The sequence below is a fragment of the Ranitomeya imitator genome, chromosome 7, assembly GCF_032444005.1.
Source record: "Ranitomeya imitator isolate aRanImi1 chromosome 7, aRanImi1.pri, whole genome shotgun sequence".
In the NCBI taxonomy this organism is placed as follows: domain Eukaryota; kingdom Metazoa; phylum Chordata; class Amphibia; order Anura; family Dendrobatidae; genus Ranitomeya; species Ranitomeya imitator.
The window spans coordinates 211,377,709-211,403,185 of record NC_091288.1 but is presented as its reverse complement, the minus strand read 5'-3'; the positions used below and the strand labels follow the sequence as shown (position 1 = coordinate 211,403,185).

The window sequence follows — 25,477 nt, the reverse complement described above, 5'->3', positions numbered from 1 at the left end:
ATTCTGATTAAATATTCCTGTTTTTTATGGGGGGGTGGTGGTACCAATTACTCCCCTGCGGTGCCCCTGTCTGGGTAGATCAAGTTTGTTTTTGACTATTTGCAGCACAAGTCGTAGTAAATAACCCAAGGAGCATCGATTCCTACTAATTCATCCTTATGCATGCCATGTAAATGAGGGGGAAGGTGCAGAAGGATCAATTAAGGCCACTTTACACATAGTCGCTCTGATAAGGCAAAACAAACCAGCAATTACGGGCGCTCGTCCCTTTTATTGCGCTGTCGTTCTGATGACTTAATCACGTGGTGCTGATATCAAAGCTAAATAATCTGAGGGAATAAGCGGTGTCTGTCCCCAATAACCCAACAAAGTGCCCACAGAGAACCTTTGTGGTGGCCCCCAGTCAGTGTTGGTCAGACAGAACAGACACATTCACATTCACAGGCCTGGTGTAATGTTACCTCCTCTACCCTGTGTCCTGGGCACTGATCTCATTACCACGGTAACGCTGGGGCACTTGTACCCTGCCCCCTGTATGCAAGAATATCACTGCTATAATACTGCCCCCTGTATGCAAGAATATCACTGCTATAATACTGCCCCCTGTATGCAAGAATATCACTGCTATAATACTGCCCCCTGTATGCAAGAATATCACTGCTATAATACTGCCCCCTGTATGCAAGAATATCACTGCTATAATACTGCCCCCTGTATGCAAGAATATCACTGCTATAATACTGCCCCTATGTACAAGAATATAACTACTATAATACTGCCCCTATGTACAAGAATATAACTACTATAATACTGCCCCTATGTACAAGAATATAACTACTATAATACTGCTCCTATGTACATGAATATAACTACTATAATACTGCCCCTATGTACAAGGATATAACTACTATAATACTGCCCCTATGTACAAGAATATCACTGCTATAATACTGCCCCTATGTACAAGAATATAACTACTATAATACTGCCCCTATGTACAAGAATATCACTGCTATAATACTGCCCCTATGTACAAGAATATAACTACTATAATACTGCTCCTATGTACAAGAATATCACTGCTATAATACTGCCCCTATGTACAAGAATATAACTACTATAATACTGCCCCTATGTACAAGAATATCACTGCTATAATACTGCCCCCTATGTACAAGAATATAACTACTATAATACTGCTCCTATGTACGAGAATATCACTGCTATAATACTGCCCCCTATGTACAAGAATATAACTACTATAATACTGCCCCTATGTACAAGAATATAACTACTATAATACTGCTCCTATGTACAAGAATATCACTGCTATAATACTGCTCCTATGTACAAGAATATCACTGCTATAATACTGCCCCCTATGTACAAGAATATCACTGCTATAATACTGCCCCCTATGTACAAGAATATAACTGCTATAATACTGCCCCCTATGTACAAGAATATAACTGCTATAATACTGCCCCTATGTACAAGAATATAACTACTATAATACTGCCCCTATGTACAAGAATATAACTACTATAATACTGCTCCTATGTACAAGAATATCACTGCTATAATACTGCCCCCTATGTACAAGAATATAACTGCTATAATACTGCCCCCTATGTACAAGAATATAACTGCTATAATACTGCCCCTATGTACAAGAATATAACTACTATAATACTGCCCCTATGTACAAGAATATCACTGCTATAATACTGCCCCCTATGTACAAGAATATAACTACTATAATACTGCTCCTATGTACAAGAATATAACTACTATAATACTGCCCCTATGTACAGGAATATAACTACTATAATGCTGCTCCTATGTACATGAATATAACTACTATAATACTGCGCCTATGTACAAGAATATAACTACTATAATACTGCTCCTATGTACAGGAATATAACTTCTATAATACTGCGCCTATGTACAAGAATATAACTACTATAATACTGCTCCTATGTACAGGAATATAACTACTATAATACTTCTCCTATGTACAGGAATATAACTTCTATAATACTGCGCCTATGTACAAGAATATAACTACTATAATACTGCTCCTATGTACAGGAATATAACTTCTATAATACTGCGCCTATGTACAAGAATATAACTACTATAATACTGCTCCTATGTACAGGAATATAACTACTATAATACTTCTCCTATGTACAGGAATATAACTTCTATAATACTGCGCCTATGTACAAGAATATAACTACTATAATACTGCTCCTATGTACAGGAATATAACTACTATAATACTGCTCCTATGTACAAGAATATAACTACTATAATACTGCCCCTATGTACAGGAATATAACTACTATAATGCTGCTCCTATGTACATGAATATAACTACTATAATACTGCGCCTATGTACAAGAATATAACTACTATAATACTGCTCCTATGTACAGGAATATAACTTCTATAATACTGCGCCTATGTACAAGAATATAACTACTATAATACTGCCTCCTATGTACAAGAATATAACTACTATAATACTGCTCCTATGTACAGGAATATAACTACTATAATACTTCTCCTATGTACAGGAATATAACTTCTATAATACTGTGGAGTAAATGAGTCTGCTGTAGATGGAGGGGTCTTGCATTGTCGCTGCTTGTTCTTCACTTGTAGAGATGTTGCTGATAATCTCTGGTTCTTAGTTGCTCTTGACCCCATTATTTTCTGTCTTGGGTTTATCTTCGCTCCAACCTTTTGGTTTCTATTTTTGGGGGAAGTCGCAGTGTCGTGAGTTGTGTACTTTTCTCTTCTGCGGGTTGATGTGTTTATCATGGGAGTTTTCCGCAGATAAGCCCGAGCTGCCAGAGGACTTTGTAACCATCCCGCTGCTCTTACTTTGTGTCCTGGCATTTCCTGGTGCTTTTAGGGCGCTGACCTCGGGACTTTGCCGATGTTTATTACAGTGCGTTTTGGGCAACGATGTATACCCTCTAATTAGAATCAGATGGATGAGAGCACGAAGATCTGACGTGCCTGTGTCCTCCGGCCCCTTCTCCCATTACCCGCAGGCCCGTGCATCGTGGGAGCATCAGTCGTACTCGCTGGGTTAATAGGGGACTCTGTATCTTCAGCTGCTTCCCATGGTCTCTGTGTTGTGGCTCCAGGAAGTGTGGGGGATGGAGTCTGTCCCTGAATGGTTAAATTAACTCACAACCTATATATAAATAGATGACAGGCGCTCCCAGGGTGCAGCCATACTCGTTTCTAGGTCTACACATTGATTTATGTAGGGGGGCACAAGATCCAGGGCTGATGCCAACACTGTACCTAATAGGACAAATCCCACCTCATATGCAAGACTGTACATAGAAGTCATAAGGAATGGAGGACATCAGAGGACATTAAGGCACTCTGCAGATTCCTTAATTTAATGGCATTTTCTGACAACAAGCAACTTCATTACCATTGTTGTTTTTAGGTTAAGCATTCTATGCTAATGTCTTTATCAGAGCACTGTTTTTCTGCTCCATAAATACTCTGCATAGAATTTTTTTTTTTTGTCTGCAGCCACCACTAGGGGGAGCTCCCCGTCTACAGAGATACATGATAAGATCCTGTCTGCAGCCACCACTAGGGGGAGCTCCCTGTATACAGAGATACATGATAACATCCTGTCTGCAGACACCACTAGGGGGAGCTCCCTGTATACAGAGATGCATAAGATCCTGTCTGCAGCCACCACTAGGGGGAGCTCCCTGTATACAGAGATACATGATAAGATCCTGTCTGCAGCCACCACTAGGGGAGCTCCCTGTAGATTGTCTGCAGCCACCACTAGGGGGAGCTCCCTGTATACAGAGATACATAAGATCCTGTCTGCAGCCACCACTAGGGGGAGCTCCCTGTATACAGATACATGATAAGATCCTGTCTGCAGCCACCACTAGGGGGAGCTCCCTGTATACAGAGATACATAAGATCCTGTCTGCAGCCACCACTAGGGGGAGCTCCCTGTATACAGAGATACATGATAAGATCCTGTCTGCAGCCACCACTAGGGCGAGCTCCCTGTATACAGAGATACATGAGAAGATCCTGTCTGCAGCCACCACTAGGGGGAGCTCCCTGTATACAGAGATACATGATGAGATTCTATCTGCAGCCACCACTAGGGGGAGCTCCCTGTATACAGAGATACATGATAAGATCCTGTCTGCAGCCACCACTAGGGGGAGCTCCCTGTATACAGAGATACATAAGATCCTGTCTGCAGTCACCACTAGGGGGAGCTCCCTGTATACAGAGATACATGATAAGATCCTGTCTGCAGCCACCACTAGGGGGAGCTCCCTGTATACAGAGATACATAAGATCCTGTCTGCAGCCACCACTAGGGGGAGCTCCCTGTATAGAGATACATAAGATCCTGTCTGCAGTCACCACTAGGGGGAGCTCCCTGTATACAGAGATACATGATAAGATTCTGTCTGCAGCCACCACTATGGGGAGCTCCCTGTATACAGAGATAGATAAGATCCTGTCTGCAGCCATCACTAGGGGGAGCTCCCTGTATACAGAGATAGATAAGATCCTGTCTGCAGCCATCACTAGGGGGAGCTCCCTGTATACAGAGATACATGATAAGATCCTGTCTGCAGCCACCACTAGGGGGAGCTCCCTGTATACAGAGATACATGATAAGATCCTGTCTGCAGCCACTACTAGGGGGAGCTCCCTGTATACAGAGATACATAAGATCCTGTCTGCAGCCACCACTAGGGGGAGCTCCCTGTATAGAGATACATAAGATCCTGTCTGCAGTCACCACTAGGGGGAGCTCCCTGTATAGAGAGATACATAAGATCCTGTCTGCAGCCACCACTAGGGGGAGCTCCCTGTATAGAGATACATAAGATCCTGTCTGCAGTCACCACTAGGGGAGCTCCCTGTATACAGAGATACATAAGATCCTGTCTGCAGCCACCACTAGGGGAGCTCCCTGTATACAGAGATACATGATAAGATTCTGTCTGCAGCCACCACTAAGGGGAGCTCCCTGTATACAGAGATACATGATAAGATCCTGTCTGCAGTCACCACTATGGGGAGCTCCCTGTATACAGAGATACATGATAACATCCTGTCTGCAGACACCACTAGGGGGAGCTCCCTGTATACAGAGATACATGATAAGATCCTGTCTGCAGCCACCACTAGGGGGAGCTCCCTGTATACAGAGATACATGATAAGATCCTGTCTGCAGCCACCACTAGGGGGAGCTCCCTGTATACAGAGATACATAAGATCCTGTCTGCAGCCACCACTAGGGGGAGCTCCCTGTATACAGATACATGATAATATTCTGTCTGCAGCCACCACTAGGGGGAGCTCCCTGTATACAGAGATACATGATAAGATCCTGTCTGCAGCCACCACTAGGGGGAGCTCCCTGTATACAGAGATACATGATAAGATCCTGTCTGCAGCCACCACTAGGGGGAGCTCCCTGTATACAGAGATACATGATAAGATCCTGTCTGCAGCCACCACTAGGGGGAGCTCCCTGTATACAGAGATACATGATAACATCCTGTCTGCAGCCTCCACTAGGGGGAGCTCCCTGTATACAGAGATACATGATAAGATCCTGTCTGTAGCCACCACTAGGGGGAGCTCCCTGTATACAGAGATACATAAGATCCTGTCTGCAGCCACCACTAGGGGGAGCTCCCTGTATACAGATACATGATAATATTCTGTCTGCAGCCACCACTAGGGGGAGCTCCCTGTATACAGAGATACATGATAAGATCCTGTCTGCAGCCACCACTAGGGGGAGCTCCCTGTATACAGAGATACATGATAAGATCCTGTCTGTAGCCACCACTAGGGGGAGCTCCCTGTATACAGAGATACATAAGATCCTGTCTGCAGCCACCACTAGGGGGAGCTCCCTGTATACAGATACATGATAATATTCTGTCTGCAGCCACCACTAGGGGGAGCTCCCTGTATACAGAGATACATGATAAGATCCTGTCTGCAGCCACCACTAGGGGGAGCTCCCTGTATACAGAGATACATGATAAGATTCTGTCTGCAGTCACCACTAGGGGGAGCTCCCTTTATACAGAGATACATAAGATCCTGTCTGCAGCCACCACTAGGGGGAGCTCCCTGTATACAGAGATACATGATAAGATCCTGTCTGCAGCCACCACTAGGGGGAGCTCCCTGTATACAGAGATACATGATAAGATCCTGTCTGCAGCCACCACTAGGGGGAGCTCCCTGTATACAGAGATACATGATAAGATCCTGTCTGCAGCCACCACTAGGGGGAGCTCCCTGTATACAGAGATACATGATAAGATCCTGTCTGCAGCCACCACTAGGGGGAGCTCCCTGTATACAGAGATACATAACATCCTGTCTGCAGCCACCACTAGGGGGAGGTCCCTGTATACAGAGATACATGATAAGATCCGGTCTGCAGCCACCACTAGGGGGAGCTCCCTGTATACAGAGATACATGATAAGATCCTGTCTGCAGCCACCACTAGGGGGAGCTCCCTGTATACAGATACATAAGACCTTGCCAGCAGCCTGTGTGATTTAATGCTGTTAGACCGGCTGCACACATGAATTTGATGTGGAATTTCAGCTGATTATCTGCATCATTTCCATGTCTAGTTCCACACTATGAATGTAGATTTTAAGAGTATTGAAAGTGTGAAGGCCACAATGAATTCTGTGCTTAGAAATGAATATCCTTCTGACTTTAAAATCTGCACAGCCGGTCAATTTATGCTCACAAAATATCCGCAGCGTGTAGATGATATTTTTATTATTTACTTTCTACTTTTACGCTGCATTTTTTTTCCCGGATGCCAATCTGCAGTGTGCATTTACCCTTAGATAGCTGCCCTGCTTGTCAATGTGCGACTCGTTGAAAAGCCTTGAACCATGAGATGTGCGCCCCGGTTGGTAACGATGTTCTTTCTTGGTTGATATCTGCCATTATTCCCAGCCACGGCCGCTGTTGGCACTGGGCAGTGAGGGCAGAGCCCGCTACGGCTGGAAATCTGCTCCCAGTAAACCTGCTGTCCACGTGGTGGGTACATGAGGGACGGGCCGCGGCGTTGGTCATTTATCGTGGCCCAGCTATACGCTTTGGCATCACGCTGCCCCACTTCTCCTGAGAGCCTAATTCGCGGGGTAAGATGTTGTGAAGATGTGACGTTTAGCCCCTGTGCGTCCGGCTCAGCGAGGAGCGAGGGAGTTAACGCCTGATGTCATTCCTTCACCTCCATCTGGTCCTGGTAGCAGAAACAGCTGTTCCTCGCTGCGTCTGGGAGTGCGAGATCCTCTGGTAGCTGCTGTGTAATTACAGTGGAAAATCGCTCCCCGCAAAGTCCTCAAAGAAACAAAATAAAAACCTCTTCTCGTGAAACCCTTCCCGGCCATTCTTGGGCAATGTGCGAGCGAGGTCTCCTGTTATGGGCAAGGTCCGCGCTCCGGGTCACGACGTCCCACCCCAAGGGGGAAAGTCGGATTAGTGGTCGGAGACTCCCATGAATCGAAAACCCTTTTCATCTGCCCGCAGACTTAGCAGCTTTCTTTGCCTTGTGCTGCCATTTCCAGGTCGGTCACGGGCCAAGCTAAGGAAAATCTAACATGAGGGAATTGCCTTCTGGGCAATTGTCCGTCACCTACAATATTGAGCCCCCGCTGGTCGGAGCCTGTGATTCTGCTTCATGGGCTTGGTAGCAGGATTACTGGTGTAGCCCTCTGGATTCCGCCATCTTATTTTTGTTGTTGTTTGCATTGCACTTTTGTGTTTTGAGGACCAGGCTCTTGCATGTGTGGCTGCACATCTAGGCCCGCGGACATGCACCCGTCCCCATCTTGTTTGTCTCTGCTCCTATTAATATTTTCGTAGTGTAAGGCCTTTAGTGTCCTACCCCGCGGACCCCCGCTGGCTGTGGGAAGCCTGTATTCTCAAGCATTCCTAAATTCGGACATGTCCCCCATCCTCCATTGGCAACGTGCCTAATTGATCCGTTACTTGAGCTTTACAGTTGTTTTGGGGCTGAGGAGTGGACGCCCTGGAGCTCAGTGACATGGAGGGCTCCCTGTGACACCGCCATGGGGGGCCGAGGATGTGGGAACCAGATGATTGACAGCAGCAGAACTGGAAATGTGAGCAGGTCAGGCCGGACGAGGTGGCAGCGCTTGCCAGCCAGCTCCCGAGGTTAAGGCTGCGCTCACAAGTTGCACTTTTTGTCTGATTTTCTGCAGATTTAGTGACCGGACCTCGTCCTGGTTCACTTGCATTGTTGGCAATTACAAAATCGCCCCCCGCAGGGCTGCAATCTCCAAACAGGGGGCAATGGGCAGCACAGGCTGCTGTCATTAGGAGGGGGGCTGTGTGCATCGGGTCACTGCGCTGCTCATCACAGGGGTAGGGAGTGGTTTTCTAGGAATATTTGCAGCAGTGGTAAAGTGAGACCCCTCCCTCCTGCACAGATCCTCACACCTGGTTACGGTCAGGGGGGCTGCCAGCGTTCGTCACTCACCAGGATATAAGTGGTATTGTCCAAGTCATTAAAGGGAGTGTGCCGTCTATTGCTCCCTGTTATCAGTCATTAGGGCGCTGTGCCATGGTATATAACTTGCAAACTATCAGATGATGTCAGTGTAAAGCGCTGTTGAATTAATGGCGCCATATAAGTAACGATCAGTCGCTCGAGGCCGCCATACACATTGGGCTGTGTCTGGCTTCTGTAATTAGTGAATGTTTCCATTTGCTGACAGCAAGCAGAGATCTTATCAGAAGATCCCAATGATTTTATTTTCAGCATTAGCGTCACTCCGATGCCGTAGGTGATCCCGGCAGTGCCGTCACTGTGTACAATCTCACCGAAAAATAAAGCCTTATAAGTAAGTGCAGCGCGTGCAGAGTTTTACAGTCTGTCCCTGTTTATCAGAGGCCCCGGTTTATAGGCCTAGTAAAAGCCGGCATTGCTCTGTAGCCTCTCCCTGCGTTCCATCATCTGCGCTTTATACGTTTTATGTTAGATGGCATCGTCGCCAGATCATCCAATACAGCCCGCGTCTGCCCGCCGACACATTGTAACGGACAGGACCGGTACACCTGATAATCCCATAGGGGATCGCCTAGGATACATTGTAACGGACAGGACCGGTACACCTGATAATCCCATAGGGGATCGCCTAGGATACATTGTAACAGACAGGACCGGTACACCTGATAATCCCATAGGGGATCGCCTAGGATACATTGTAACGGACAGGACCTGTACACCTGATAATCCTATAGGGGATCGCCTAGGATACATTGTAACGGACAGGACCGGTACACCTGATAATCCCATAGGAGATCGCCTAGGACACATTGTAACGGACAGGACCGGTACACCTGATAATCCCATAGGGGATCGCCTAGGATACATTGTAACGGACAGGACCGGTACACCTGATAATCCCATAGGGGATCGCCTAGGACGCATTGTAACGGACAGGACCGGTACACCTGATAACCCCATAGGGGATCGCCTAGGATACACTGTAACGGACAGGACCGGTACACCTGATAATCCTATAGGGGATCGCCTAGGATGCATTGTAACGGACAGGACTGGTACACCTGATAATCCTATAGGGGATCGCCTAGGATACATTGTAACGGACAGGACCGGTACCCCTGAAAATCCCATAGGGGATCGCCTAGGATCCATTGTAACGGACAGGACCAGTACACCTGATAATCCCATAGGGGATCGCCTAGGACACATTGTAACGGACAGGACCGGTACACCTGATAATCCCATAGGGGATCGCCTAGGATACATTGTAACGGACAGGACCGGTACACCTGATTAATCCCATAGGGGATCGCCTAGGATACATTGTAACGGACAGGACCGGTACACCTGACAATCCCATAGGGGATCGCCTAGGATACACTGTAACGGACAGGACCGGTACACCTGACAATCCCATAGGGGATCGCCTAGGATACACTGTAACGGACAGGACCGGTACACCTGATAATCCCATAGGGGATCGCCTAGGACACATTGTAACGGACAGGACCGGTACACCTGACAATCCCATAGGGGATCGCCTAGGATACACTGTAACGGACAGGACCGGTACACCTGACAATCCCATAGGGGATCGCCTAGGATACACTGTAACGGACAGGACCGGTACACCTGATAACCCCATAGGGGATCGCCTAGGATACCGATACAATTGTAGCAAAGCAAATGTTTCCATTTGTTGCATCAAGCTGGGATCTTCAAAGGGAGATGTTTGGGGGGAAGTGAGGGGAGATACGTGTCCAATCCACCTGTATATCCATCAGACCTGCACTTGTTGCCACTGTAGAGGGCGACACCTGGTCGGGGAGCGGTGGCTGTAGTATTGTGCTGCACATCAGGGCGGTGTAATGTGGGAACCTCTGGCATTGAAGGTCAGGGGTACGAATGCATTGCTCACGCCCGCGCGCCCTGCACATACTTCTCAGCGTACACGCACACATTGGTGTTGACATCTTGCTGGCGCAGGTCCGTCCTGTTTCAGCACATACCTGTACGTCACTGATCCGACCAGCAAACACTGCTCCATTCATGCTCTTTGTGCTGCCAACCACTACAACCGAGCCGGCCAGGCCTGATCACCGCTATATAACAGGCTGGACGATGAGAGGATTGTCTGCAGGCTGTACCCTGGGGTGCTAGAAACATCACAAAAATCTGATCCCGTCTCCGACACCCAGGCACGTTACAGCACGGTTTTCGGAGCCGTGTCTGGTAATGAACCCTGCAGCGTTGGCCGTCACGTGACCCACACGGACTTATCGCTGGAATCCAGCAACGAAGACTTGTATTACGTTACAAGACTTGAAAACTTTGAGGGTTTAAAAGATTGTTCAAATTTATTTAAAATGAAGTTACCAATGGAGCGGTGCTCACGTTATCAAAGGTGGCTTTGGTTCTGGCTGATGAAACGAGATATTAAGCCACTGCTGATTTGCATATAGCTGATGGGTCATTATTTAATGGCTGCGACTGGCTCTAGGAAACGGGTGGACTGCTCATTCGTTAAAAAAAGAAAACTAGTTATAGCTTTGGACAACTTTAGTTCATCATTACAGCTTTAAAGATTTTTGCGGTCATTTAATACTACTTTTTACTGATTTAAAAAAAAATTAATAAATAAAATTCTGTTCATGAAAGGTAATGCCTCTTTAAGACACGACCAGATCTGGACGGTGACTTTTTTTTAAATTTTTTTTGAAGGCACGAGAAGAGTTAACGCTGAGAGACTTGACCCTAGATAGGACTGTAACTCTTAAAAATCATTGTGGAGCGGCCGAAGGTATCAGAACTCGGTCCAACTGGATGCAGCGCGACCCTGGATGAGCTACGTGAGGGGCGCGGAGTCTGTGATTCGGCCGCTCCAGTCCTCGCCTTATAAGGACACAGACGGACCCCGCTACGCGGGAGGAATCTTCACTTTTTTGTGCGCGCTTGAAGCAGACAGATTAGTTATTTTGGGTATAAGGTCGTGTTCCAATTACACCCTCCTTCCCAGGCATTTGTTTTGGGGAAACTTAGAGGAAGGAGGGGGGGGGGTTTGAGGATTAACCCCTTCCTGTCCCATAACATTGGCCCGTAATGAAATCTATATGTGATGAATGATTGGACTGGACCTGTTGACCTCTGGTGACCCAAGCCTTGCTGCGCTGCGCCCACGCCTCCAGTGACTTTCCCTGCAATCGTCCGGGCGTCTGCTCTTCTCATTGAACTGCGGCTCGCGTCCTCCATGACACCAAAGGAGAGTTTGCTTTCATAACTAAGACCATCGGCGTCGAAAAAAAAATGCCTCAGGTTCCTGACCCTGTAAGAAGTTATCGCTCCTTGCATTTTGCTTTTCTGACCTGCACTTAGGAAAAGTTGTGCAAGTTTATGATATGATGACAGAAGGGCGGGGGGGAAAAAAAACGCAAATGAAGATTACAGGAGACAACAGATCAGAAAAAAAACTAAATTCAGCCAAGGTCGATCCTTGTGACCCCCCCCCCCTCCCGAAAAGTGAACCCTGGAAAAGAGACTGATGTTAATAACGAATATACGAAGAGGACGAGCGGTCAGGAATGCAATTACATTTCTCAGATGTCTCGTGTGTAGAGTAATCATATTAGTAGCACCATTATTCCCCACACCTCATTGTATATAGGTCATAACGGAAGAATGTCACCAATGTTACGGCAATGACTTAGGAATGTCACCAATGTTACGGCACTACTATATAGGCCGTTCAATGGTTGTATGACTCCCGGAGGGAAGACTTCAGCGAGGAGACACTTGGCTGATGCTGCTTATAGGGCAGCGTTCTCGGGTCCTTGTATACTGTTAGATTGGGTTTCTGGCCCCAACAGTATACAATGCACTTTGCTCCATGAGGGGCACATCTGAATCCCATCTTTTGGGGGTTTCATGTAGCTGCATCACTCAGGAATGGGTCTCGAATGTAGCTGGACGGCACCGATGTGAGGAACGTCAGGTCACGATGATGTCAATCTACACAGGACGTAGAACCACATGGTGATCAAATCCACGGGACTCTGCGGGATGGAGTTCTACATTTCATCTCTTCTGGCTGGGGTTAGAGGAAATGCCTAATGTTTAGAAAGCTCACTTTTTTGCCTGAGGCGTTGCCGAGTTGTTAGTGAAGTCTCACGCTCTTCAGTCATCCATCATCCCCGCTTGTCTCTTTCAAAGAGGCCTCTTCCTTGTAGACGACATCTTGACGTACAGATTAGCAAGTTCTTCAACCTCGTTACTTGGAAAGCTTATTTCTGTGTTATATGTCAATATGACCGTCACTGGCAGATTATACATGGCCATAAGGGAGCAACCGTAATTAGCACCTAGATGAATGGTACAGGTGACTAGGACAGAAAACCATGTGAGGCAGATGACCACAAAACCTAAGGAGCCTACTGTATGTGATTGTCAGGACAATGGCATTTATATCTGGCGGTATATTATATAACTGTTATTAAAGTGTCTAGTCACACTGGTCATTCTGCTACCGGGCGCGTACAATTCATTATGGCTAGATCTCCTCCAATACTGTGCTCACATGTATGTAAAACGTATTAGTGCATACCTGGGGGCCATACACCTCGCATGTCACAAATAAACAGCTGTTAATAACCCAACTATACGTCACTGACTATATCCTCTTTACACTAGAATATAACTACTATAATACTGCCCCCTATGTACAAGAATATAACTCCTATAATACTGCTCCTATGTACAAGAATATAACTACTATAATACTGCTCCTATGTACAAGAATATAACTACTATAATACTGCTCCTATGTACAAGAATATAACTACTATAATACTGCTCCTATGTACAAGAATATAACTACTATAATATTGCTCCTATGTACAAGAATATAACTCCTATAATACTGCTCCTATGTAGGAATATAACTACTATAATATTGCCCCTATGTACAAGAATATAACTACTATAATACTACCCCTATGTACAAGAATATAACTACTATAATACTGCCCCTATGTACAAGAATATAACTACTATAATACTGCTCCTATGTACAAGAATATAACTGCTATAATACTGCCCCTATGTACAAGAATAAAATTACTATAATACTGCTCCTATGTACAAGAATATAACTACTATAATACTGCCCCTATGTACAAGAATATAACTACTATAATACTACTCCTATGTACAAGAATATAACTACTATAATACTGCTCCTATGTAGGAATATAACTACTATAATACTGCTCCTATGTACAAGAATATAACTACTATAATACTGCCTCCTATATACAAGAATATAACTACTATAATACTACTCCTATGTACAAGAATATAACTACTATAATACTGCCCTTATGTACAAGAATATAACTACTATAATACTGCCCCTATGTACAAGAATATAGTTCTGGCTCTTACAAATTTTGTAGATGGCTATTTTGCTTGAGCGCTGTAACAGCGGTGTTTTAGGATAGTCGGATGTGTGTAAAGTACCGTAGGCTGTAAATGGTGTGTGCTTTGTGTATTGTCTGTCGGGCTATGTCCTGTAACTTGGGATCCCTCTGCAGACTTTCATGTTCTCTGTACAGAGGCCGGCGAGCCAGAACACTATAATGAAAGCTTTATTCTGCGCTGCTACTGAGGCTCCCCCCTCCCATCTTGCTGTTTTTCGCTCTTTTGTAGCTTGCTCTGGTGACCCTTGTTGTTCGGTGTATGACTCCTTTCCACACCGGTCTCCATGTATAAGGCCTTTGGAAGCTTCCTGCCAGTAGAGTGTGATGTGGAGACGTCCGGCCAGTGTGAAAATGCTGCTGCTTCCTTCCATTTGACCTTTCTGGATGTGTTATAGCAACTCATGGAGACGACTTATCTGTGTAGATGCTTCCATGCATGACTCGGGCTCGTAGCATCTGGTACCGTTCACCAAACCTGTTTGTCCAGTTCTGTTTGCGAGATGCACAACTTCTAAGCCGCTGCTTCCCCTGTGCGGCCAAACCTGTAACTCCTCATTAGAAGTGATCAATTCAGAGCCACCTGAAGAATATTGGACCAAAAAATGGCCAGAGACGGCAGTCACTTGTGTGACTTTACCTCTGACAGCTGCCTCTCCTGACCAGCGCTTATGGTGTTAATGAGCGGGGTGGGAGAAGCCGCTGTTGGGACTGTCTGGCAGGAGAACACAAGGATGTGACTATTAAATACACCTGACCCTGCACCCATGACCCATCCGAGAGTGCGTGCTCTTGGTTGGAAGCAGGGAGACGCTGCGGTTTCACTCCTCCGATGGTGACACATCTTCCAAACAGCAAAAACACTGAGCACGTTGCAATCCAACTTACCTAATCCAGATCTTCCCCGACATCGTATCATCCATTTAATAAAAAATTGGGATCCCGTCATGACAATTTAACTGCTGAAAGAAGTGATAATGATGTATAAGATCTAGTGCAGCAATAAACATACCTGCTTCTGTAATTTTTTGATACTGCATACAAATTAGCCTGAAAATATGTTCCCAATGCACTCGGGAGTACTTGGTGACGCCCCCCAATGCACTCGGGAGTACTTGGTCACGCCCCCCAGTGCACTCGGGAGTACTTGGTCACGCCCCCCAATGCACTCGGGAGTACTTGGTCACGCCCCCCAATGCACTCGGGAGTACTTGGTCACGCCCCCCAATGCACTCGGGAGTACTTGGTCACGCCCCCCAATGCACTCGGGAGTAGGGTTGAGCGAAACGGGTCGGCCATTTTCAGAAGTTGCCGACTTTTGGCAAAGTCAGGTTTCATGAAACCCGACCTGACCCCTGTGTGGGGTCGGCCATGAGGTCGGCGATCTTCTGAATCTGGTATCGGAATTCCGATACCGACTTCCGATATGTTTGCAATATCGGAATCCTTATTTAGGTGTAAAATAAAGAATTAAAATAAAAAATATTGCTATACTCACCCTCTGACGCGCCCTGGTACTAACCGGCAGCCTTCCTTCCCTAGAATCAGCGCGTGAATGACCTTAGATGACGTCGCGGCTTGTGATTGGTCGCGCGACCGCCCATGTGACCGCTCACGCGACCAATCACAAGCCGCGACGTCACCGAAGGTCCTTCAAGCGCTGATTCTTAGGAAGGAAGGCTGCCGGAAAGAAGCAGGGCGCGTCCGAGGGTGAGTATAGCAATATTTTTTATTTTAATTCTTTATTTTACACTTAAATATGGATCCCAGGGCCTGAAGGTGAGTTTCCGCTCCTTCAGACCCTGGGAACCATTGGAAACCCAATGCACTGCATTGGGTTTCAAGTTTCGGCCGACCCCGACTTTTTTATAGGATCGGCCGATTTCACTCGACCCAACTTTTGAAAAAGTCGGGTTTCGTGAAACCCGATCCGATCCTATAAAAGTAAAAGTCGCTCAACCCTACTCGGGAGTACTTGGTCACGCCCCCAGTGCACTCGGGAGTACTTGGCCACGCCCCCAATGCACAAGCAGAGTAACATAGTAACATAGTTAGTAAGGCCGAAAAAAGACATTTGTCCATCCAGTTCAGCCTATATTCCATCATAATAAATCCCCAGATCTATGTCCTTCTACAGAACCTAATAATTGTATGATACAATATTGTTCTGCTCCAGGAAGACATCCAGGCCTCTCTTGAACCCCTCGACTGAGTTCGCCATCACCACCTCCTCAGGCAAGCAATTCCAGATTCTCACTGCCCTAACAGTAAAGAATCCTCTTCTATGTTGGTGGATAAACCTTCTCTCCTCCAGACGCAAAGAATGCCCCCTTGTGCCCGTCACCTTCCTTGGTATAAACAGATCCTCAGCGAGATATTTGTATTGTCCCCTTATATACTTATACATGGTTATTAGATCGCCCCTCAGTCGTCGTAATGCAGTTGTAGTCAATAAAAAATGCAGACAGACTTATTTCTGTAAGTCATGTGGTCTATATGCCATTCACACCTATCCGAAAGCTGAATAACTGGAAAATGGCGATTATTGCCGCACATGTGACTGATTTCCAGTAGAAATCTTTTATACCCATATTACTGTTAAAGGGAATGTCCGGGCAAAAAGAAAATGACCCCAGGGGATTGGAGCTGTAAAAAACAAACAAAAAAAAAAACCCCACAACAAACTATTTGGCGTTCTTATCGGCGCTCCCCTGGATCCAGCCCGGCCCGTCCCATAGTCTACGATGACACAGGAAGAGATGCCTCTGTGTAAGCCAGTTCAGGTGCGTGCCAGTGCGGGGAGTATTGGAGTTAATAATTTTTTTTTTTTTAAAGCTCCTTGAAGAAATGTTCTTTTTTTTTTTTTCTTCTCTGGATGGCCTCTTTTTTAAGCCTTCACAAAAAGTGAGTTCTCCAGGAATTGTCATTTTCAAAGATAAAGTGCTTCCCCTTCTCCTTCGTTAATTATCTCGATCATTAGCGCTCTCTGCAGATGGAGCAGTGTGTCCTTCAGTGACCTAGGCCAGGGGTCCCCAACTCCAGTCCTCAAGGCCCACCAACAGGTCATGTTTTCAGGATTTCCTTTGCATTGCACAGGTGATGCAATTATTACCTGGGCAAGACTAAGGAAATCCTGAAAACATGACATGTTGGTGGGCCTTGAGGACTGGAGTTGGGGACCCCTGACCTAGGCGATCTAGGCTATAGATAATACACCGCTCATTGTGGACTTGGCTCCTTCTGCCCTCACACTGGTGCCCGTGTGTAATACAGGGCAGTCTGACCCGTCTGTCTATCTTGTGAAGATTGGATGCTGCATCTCCCTGAAGGTAGATGAAGGATTGAGCATGTTGGATGCAATATGCCTACTCTGTTTTCACAGGAGAGATGAACCACCGCTGCCAGAGTAGCTTTCAAAGCTTTTTGGAAGCCTGATCTGTGACCAAAGTAAGATTGTTTTTTTTTTTTTTTTTTGCATTTACAACCAAGGAAATCCGACATAATTGAATTCCAAATCTACACAAATATTTACACAATTTTCAATCATTGTGAAATTGTGACGATGGATATCGGATTTCTTTGTTTTGCCCTCCAACAGAATTGGAATTTCTCAAAAAACCTGGTGGTCACAAACACCATGATATTCCAATAACTATTGGGGGCGAGTACTGAGATCTGCATCCTCCTGTTGGCATTGGTCGGACCATCTCGTCTATAGGCGCCGGGTCCATTGATGTATGTGGGATATCTGTGGGTGACGCGGCTTTTCCATCTTGTTTGGTCCGGGTACATTGGTGTATGGTGGGATATCTGTTGGTGACGCGGCTTCTCCATTTTGTTTGGTCCGTTAGCCGACAACACTTCTCTCGTTCTCCCTTTTCCGTTTGCTGAATGTGTCTTCTTGTTCTCGCAGCCCACCACTCTACCACAGGGGACTATCAACATGAACCAGTGCACAGACGTCATAGACGGCGAGAGCCGGACTGGGCAGAAGTTCTCCTTGTGCATCATGACCCCAGAAGAACATTTTATCAGGGCGGAGAACAAAGAAATAATCAATGGGTGAGTGATGGCCGTGCGCTACAGTGAGTGCAGAAAGGATCATGATCGGAGCCGGAGCTGCTCTTGGTCACACACATGGCTGTAGTAGCCGCTTTCCTGATTCCTCCTGACATTGATGGTCTGTGGTATCTGTATGCATAGGTAGAGTGGGATGGAATATAATCAGTGTTCTATAGTCCCCTTTATAACACTAGATCCAGTGTGTGCAGGTGTGCTGGGTCCGCTCCAACCTGTGCTCGCCCGCAAGCTGCCTACAATGGGGACATTGTGTCTGATGCTTTGTTCTCCGGAGACACCCACAGAGATTATACTGTGCTGCCAGCCCCAGCCAAAGTACACGGCTCTGAGGAGCCTGCGCCGCGCGCCCGCTTCTGTGCCTTACCCCGGTGTTGTGCCCACCTCCTCTTCTGTGGTTGCCTCCTTCATGCCTTCTGTAGCCAGCCCTGCATAGACCCTTCGCTGTGTGCCCAGCTCTTCATCGTGCACTTAACATTCTCTCCTGTCTTCAGTGTCCATTTCATGCCCTCTCAAGGCTTGTAACCTGAGGAAACATTCTACCTAATTTTCCTGTGATCTGTAAAGCCGCCTCTTGTACACTGTTGTGTTCCTCTGGTGTCGCGTCTATCTGCTCATGCCTGTTACTACAGCAGGGCATCCATCTCCCGCCATGCTCATCCCTCCCCATATATCGGTGTGCTGCCTCTCTTCAACACTGTGTCCATCTCTTTAACTTTTCTTTCCTCTTCCAGTGTCTGCTTTCCCAGGACACATTTTCCTTTTTCTACACCCGCTCTGCACCTCCCTCTCAGACCCACTTTAGTTTCTTTCCTCGGCTCCATGTGTTTGAAATGCTTCACCTCGCATTGTATAAATCCTGCAGATCTCCTCTCCACGGCTGGATGTTCCCTTGTAAATTCTCTTACCGCTCTTTTTCTTGCTTCTGTAAAATCAATGAGCGCGCTCAGCTTCACCGCTCTTCTTTCCTCTTGCACTTCTTTTTTTGTTCTCACTGTGCTCTTCTTTTACTCCCACATCACTATATGGCCGGCCTCCCCTTTTTCTCGGCCCTGGCCAGCCTCCCCTTTTTTTTTTTTTTTTTTCTCTGCCCTGGCCAGCCTCCCCTTTTTTTTTTTTTTTTCTTGTCCCTGGCCGGCCTCCCCTTTTTTCTTGGCCCTGGCCGGCCTCCCCTTTTTTCTTGGCCCTGGCCGGCCTCTCCTTTTTTTTTCTTGGCCCTGGCCGGCCTCACCTTTTTTTTTCTTGGCCCTGGCCGGCCTCACCTTTTTATCGGCCCTCTTTTAGGCTATGTGCACACGTTCAGGATTTCTCGCAGAAAATTCCTGAGAAAAACTGGACATTTTCTGCAAGAAATCTGCATGCGTTTTTGCTGCATTTTTTTCCGGACACTTTCCAATGCATTTTGTAGTGGGAAATCCGCAAAAAAACCCACAAAATTAATGAACGTGCTGCGGTTTTTACCGCGATGCGTTTTTTTTCGCGGAAAAAAAACGCATCATGTGCACAAAACATGCTGATATGATTCTAAATGATGGGATGCATATTGTATGTGGGTTTTTTGCGTTTTTATCGGGAAAAACCGAGAAAAAAACGCAACGTGTGCACACAGCCTTAATGATAATTTGTGTTTAGCGATGTAAGGGCCAGGTTATTATATGGCTGTATTGGGTAAATTCACCAGTGACACTTTATAGTTTAGCAAGGTTACACACATGAAGAACTCTAGGTTTACTCTACACTGCTGCATAAATGACAGATTTTTTTTCTTTCCCTGCTCTGTCCTGTTCACTAACAACCAAGCGAAACTGGACCACATTACAGAATAATACTGGTGTCGGTATGAAACCACTTTGAGTTTTCTAATACTGTAAGAGCCCATCGTACACACCTGGGGCGGCTCTCTGCTTTCTATGCAGTGTTATTGAAGTACCGGTGATGCAGCCGCATAATACCAGAGAGTATTTCCTGCAATCCATTAACTCTCTACTAAGTGATTTGGAACATCGGGTACATTACTGTGAAACAATCACTGATGACATTATTCAGCCAGATGAATGCTGATGGTTACTAGATAACTACTTAGCTGGTGGCTATATATCACTGTATATAGTTCAGTATTATAGCAGTGCTTGCATAAAGGAGCAGGATTATAGTAGTTATATTCTATAGATAGGGGCAGTATTATAGTAGTTATATTCTTGTACATAGGGGCAGTATTATAGTAGTTATATTCTATAGATGGGGCAGTATTATAGTAGTTATATTCTTGTACATAGGGGCAGTATTATAGTAGTTATATTCTATAGATGGGGCAGTATTATAGTAGTTATATTCTATAGATAGGGGCAGTATTATAGTAGTTATATTCTTGTACATAGGAGCAGTATTATAGTAGTTATATTCTATAGATGGGGCAGTATTATAGTAGTTATATTCTTGTACATAGGGGCAGTATTTTAGTAGTTATATTCTATAGATGGGGCAGTATTATAGTAGTTATATTCTTGTACATAGGGGCAGTGTTATAGTAGTTATATTCTATAGATAGGGGCAGTATTATAGTAGTTATATTCTATAGATGGGGCAGTATTATAGTAGTTATATTCTTGTACATAGGGAGCAGTATTATAGTAGTTATATTCTTGTACATAGGAGCAGTATTATAGTAGTTATATTCTTGTACATAAAGGCAGTATTATAGTAGTTATATTCTTGTACATAGGAGCAGTATTATAGTAGTTATATTCTTGCACATAGGAGCAGTATTATAGTAGTTATATTCTTGTAGAGAGGGGCAGTACTATAGTAGTTATATTCTTGTACATAGGGGCAGTATTATAGTAGTTATATTCTTGTACATAGGGGCAGTATTATAGTAGTTATATTCTTGTACATAGGAGCAGTATTACAGTAGTTATATTCTTGTACATAGGAGCAGTATTGTAGTAGTTATATTCTTGTACATAGGAGCAGTATTATAGTAGTTATATTCTTGTACATAGGAGCAGTATTATAGTAGTTATATTCTTGTACATAGGAGCAGTATTATAGTAGTTATATTCTTGTACATAGGAGCAGTATTATAGTAGTTATATTCTTGTACATAGGGGCAGTATTATAGTAGTTATATTCTTGTACATAGGAGCAGTATTATAGTAGTTATATTCTTGTACATAGGAGCAGTATTATAGTAGTTATATTCTTGTACAGAGGGGCAGTATTATAGTAGTTATATTCTTGTACATAGGAGCAGTATTATAGTAGTTATATTCTTGTACATAGGAGCAGTATTATAGTAGTTATATTCTGTACATAGGGGGCAGTATTATAGTAGTTATATTCTTGTACATAGGAGCAGTATTATAGTAGTTATATTCTTGTACATAGGAGCAGTATTATAGTAGTTATATTCTGTACATAGGGGGCAGTATTATAGTAGTTATATTCTTGTACATAGGAGCAGTGTTACAGTAGTTAAATTCATGTTCATATAGTAAAACCATTTTACTTTGGATTGCTGTAGCTTTAATGCTGAGTATGTAAGTTGCGGTTTTATTGTAAGTTCTTACTGTGATCTCTTTACTTTGTTCAGGTGGCTTGAAATGCTGATCGTGTATCCCAAGACTAACAAGCAGAATCAGAAGAAGAAAAGGAAAGTTGAGCCCCCCACTCCACAGGTAAGCCAACATGCAGCTCCTTGTGATTTTTCTCTGTAGTTGTTCGGCAGCCAGTTGGGTTAGCCATGAAATCATTAACCTGTTGTGCGATTTTATCTGTAACTGGGATCTGCTGTATTAAGTAAATGGGGGAGCGAAATGTTCTTTACAACAGCTCTGGTCTCCTCTCTCTTCTCTCTGATAACGTGGGTGGGAGAGTGGGGCAACTACAGAGGAATTTACTCATCCCACAGTGAAATGAAGAGATTGAGGGTCCTGCGTCCTGAGAGTGGCTCTTGCTATACATAGTAATGGTGAGCTGCTTCTCGGACTCACCCGATCTGACCGCCTTTTGCTGCGTGGGAGCGCCAGTTCAGTAACGTGTCCCGAGGGGTTGGTGCCAATGATGTGCAGATGCCAGCGTGGTGCATGTGATGGTTTGCAGTCTCCTATTATAACGTATGTGGTCCGAGCAATTTATGAATGGGTCAGTGCAAAATGTTAACTGGTGTTTGGTTTTATGAACCCACTTGTGTTAGATGGTGACCCCCATAGTACTCTGCACCCTCTGCAGTCAGCGCTTTCCATCTGAGGTTGTCTTGAAATGTACAGACACCCTGGGTCCTCTTCGGTCCGTCAGTATCTAGCATAATGTCCCAATGCACCAAAAATTTGCTTTCCTTCAGTCACCCACATAGCCGTTAGAGACCCTTTCATTTTTACATTGTGGCACCCTCATCCATGATGCAAGCATGGTCACCAGATGGGTGGAAAAATAATACTATCCTCTGTATTTATCAACTATATTCCCTTATATCTTAGGAACCAGGACCTGCCAAAATGGCAGCGACCAGCTCAGGGATACCCAGTGCAGAGAAGGTTCCAGCCACCAAATCCACTCTCTGGCAAGAGGAAGCAAAGGGCAGAGATGGGCATGAAAGCGTTGGCAACAGTCCCATCCAGAGTCCAGTCCACATGCCCTCGTCCCCAAATGAGCCGGCGCCCGATGTTAAAGTCGGTCAGTATCTTGTATACTAGGGACGTTTGGCATGATTGACAGATGTGGGGTACTAATAAGTCTAATCCTGATGTCTTTGCTTCTGCTGCCCTTACATTAGACGGAAGCTTGATGAATGGAGATCGCATTGATGGCGGGCGCAAGACTCGAGTGGAAAGCGGCTATTTCTCATTAGAGAAGACGAAAGACTTGAAATCTGAAGAACAGCCGCAGAGCCCACCTTCGCCCTCCACACCCGATGCGCCCAGCAGGTATAGTGTCCACAGTGCATTCAACCCGGAGCAAGATCCCTTTTTCCTCCCAGGTAGCAGCCATTGCCAGCCTCGGGAGCCTCCTGTCAGTAACGGAACGACAGCTGCCCTTCTTCATGTTGCCAATCGGGAGTACGTCATCCTGGCTGATGTACCCCGAGCCCGCAGGATCACTCACAGGGAGGTTTTCCAGGTAGAGAAGAAGCGACTGGAACAGAAAACCCGGGCGCGGAGCCCAGGAAGGGAGGAAGTGGCACGGCTGTTTGGCCAGCAGAGAAGGTGAGAGCTCCATGTTATCCTTCATCTCGTGTCGATATTTTTTGGGGGGGCTCAAATGTAGTAGGGGTTTGGTGAGGTCACTATACTAGCAATTGGATGGGTATGTCTAGGGTTTATTGGATTGCTTTTGATTTTTGTGTATTTTTTTTAAAGTGTTACTTGTTGCATAAAGGGGTTTCCATATTTAGGAGGGGAGGGAATGTTATAGACCTGGATACACTTTTCCAAACCGACAGCACCTAATAGACAGGCAAAGGTTGGATTATTAAAAGGTCGGTACGTGTTGTGGAGATGACGTAGGAGCGTTTTCACACAGTGCACCCACAGGCCTCTTGCAGAGATTTAATATACCCATCATCTGGCCCAGTGCATGAATCCATAGATCGAGCGCTGCCAGCCCCTTGTGGGAGCAGAAAGCTAATTCGTAATGCATGATTGCAGCAGCCACATAATTCCTGAAGGTGGAAATCGGCCAGATCAGGGCTGGTTCTGGCTTGTAATGTTTTTGTCCAATACTTGCATATGCAAAAACATAATAGATTGTAAGTAATGTATGCCTCTGTTTTGCAACCAGTGCGTCTCTAGTGGCTGTAAAACTACAACTCCCAGCGCGTTGTAATTTCACAACTGCCGTAGAGCCACGGTTGCTGAAGATAATGTCTGTACACAAGCGCCTGACTTGCTGATGAGTCCGGTATCTATCTGCCATTGCATCCATCCGTACTAACCCACTAACTCCAACTTCGCCGATTTAACCCTCCCCACGTTCAGTCCTGCTCCCTCCACCGCCCTACTAACTCCGCGCGGCGGTCACAATGCATGGTTGGCTTTCCAGGTGTTGAGGGTCTGCAGGTGTTGACTTGTCCTCGCAGCTGTCCAGAAGAATGCAGCTTTTCGGAGCGTGAGCTGATGTTTCCCTGGAAGGTTTCTGCTTTACTCTCGGAGCAGATATTTCTACACTGGGTTCAGTATAGGTAAATATTAGCTCTGAAGGGAATCGACCAGTGAGCAAAGAGCGCTGAAGCCGCCACTCCTGTCTGCATGCGCACTACTTCACGCTTATGGTGCTCTTCGGTGGTCTGTCAATCTCCCAAGGGTCCTCGTATCACTAGGGGAAGGTGACGGGGAAAAGCTGGAGATTGCTCGTCCAAGTCCCTCCTGACACCGACGGACGCTGTGTACCCAAGCAGAGCTATTTAGGACACGTATTGTCCTTCAGCACCAGATGATGTGTGCCAAATGAGGGGGGAGCCGCAGCAAGGTCGCCGATTATCTGATAATGCTGTGGCTGGGAAATCGTGTTGTAGGTCACGGCTATGCCGCCTGTGTCTCTGCAGAGGTACAACGCCATAACGGGCCACCGAAAGCCACTGCATGCCTAGATTTGGGGCCCCCCTTTTTTTTTTTTTTTTGCATCGCTTCCTTTCTTTTGCTTATTACACTTTTTAAAGCCTTTTCGGTGCCAGGACATAAAGATAAAAAGCTGTTCAGTCTCGCAGCCATGGCCAGGAGTGTGCACGGGTCCAAAAGCTCTCGGCATCGAGGAGTAACGGAGTTCTCGCACCGAAAAGGCTTTGATTCTTCTTGTGCTTCAGTGTCGTCCAGCGCTGGCTGCCATCTTGTCTGCTGACCCTTCTACGGGGGTCCAATGCACGTTCTGGGGGGACCGCTTTGTGCTATTAAATAATTTCAGTTCTTATTTTCCAAACGAATGGACGGTTCAAATTCCAAGATGGCTGCTGGCGGTTGTGCACGTCAATCCTGGGTCCACTGTTAATCGCCATTTTATATAGTTTTATTCTGCATAAAAAGTCGAATCATCTTTTAAATCCTGTGCACACTAATTCTGTGCTCATCCTGAGATAAAGGAATGTGTCAAAATATATCATAAAGGGCTTTATCTGAACATCTGATCTACAGGGGTCCAGATCGCTACAAGCTCTGTGCTGAGCAAGTACCAAATTCTTAGAGTTCAGCTGTGAGGGGAGTAGACTTATAATAGAAGCTCTGGAGTGGACTCAGAATCAGTACAGGATAAGTAATGTATGTACACAGTGAGTGCAGCTCTGGAGTACATAATACAGGATATAACTCAGGATCAGTAATGTATGTACACAG

General features: G+C 45.6%; 1 protein-coding gene across 6 annotated transcripts in view; it reads left to right on the top strand.

Annotated features, from left to right (window-relative positions):
* MPRIP (myosin phosphatase Rho interacting protein) overlaps nucleotides 1-25,477 on the top strand; it is a 78,835-nt gene that overhangs the window by 18,492 nt on the left and 34,866 nt on the right. For 3 of the 6 annotated variants that reach the window (XM_069734711.1, XM_069734712.1, XM_069734713.1), the window contains exons 4-7: nucleotides 17,992-18,140; nucleotides 21,748-21,832; nucleotides 22,634-22,829; nucleotides 22,930-23,080. In XM_069734711.1, the coding sequence (XP_069590812.1) occupies nucleotides 17,992-18,140; nucleotides 21,748-21,832; nucleotides 22,634-22,829; nucleotides 22,930-23,080 (581 nt within the window). Of the gene's footprint in view, nucleotides 1-17,991; nucleotides 18,141-21,747; nucleotides 21,833-22,633; nucleotides 22,830-22,929; nucleotides 23,360-25,477 lie in introns of all 6 variants that reach the window. The other 3 variants (XM_069734708.1, XM_069734709.1, XM_069734710.1) reach the window with 1 other exon arrangement.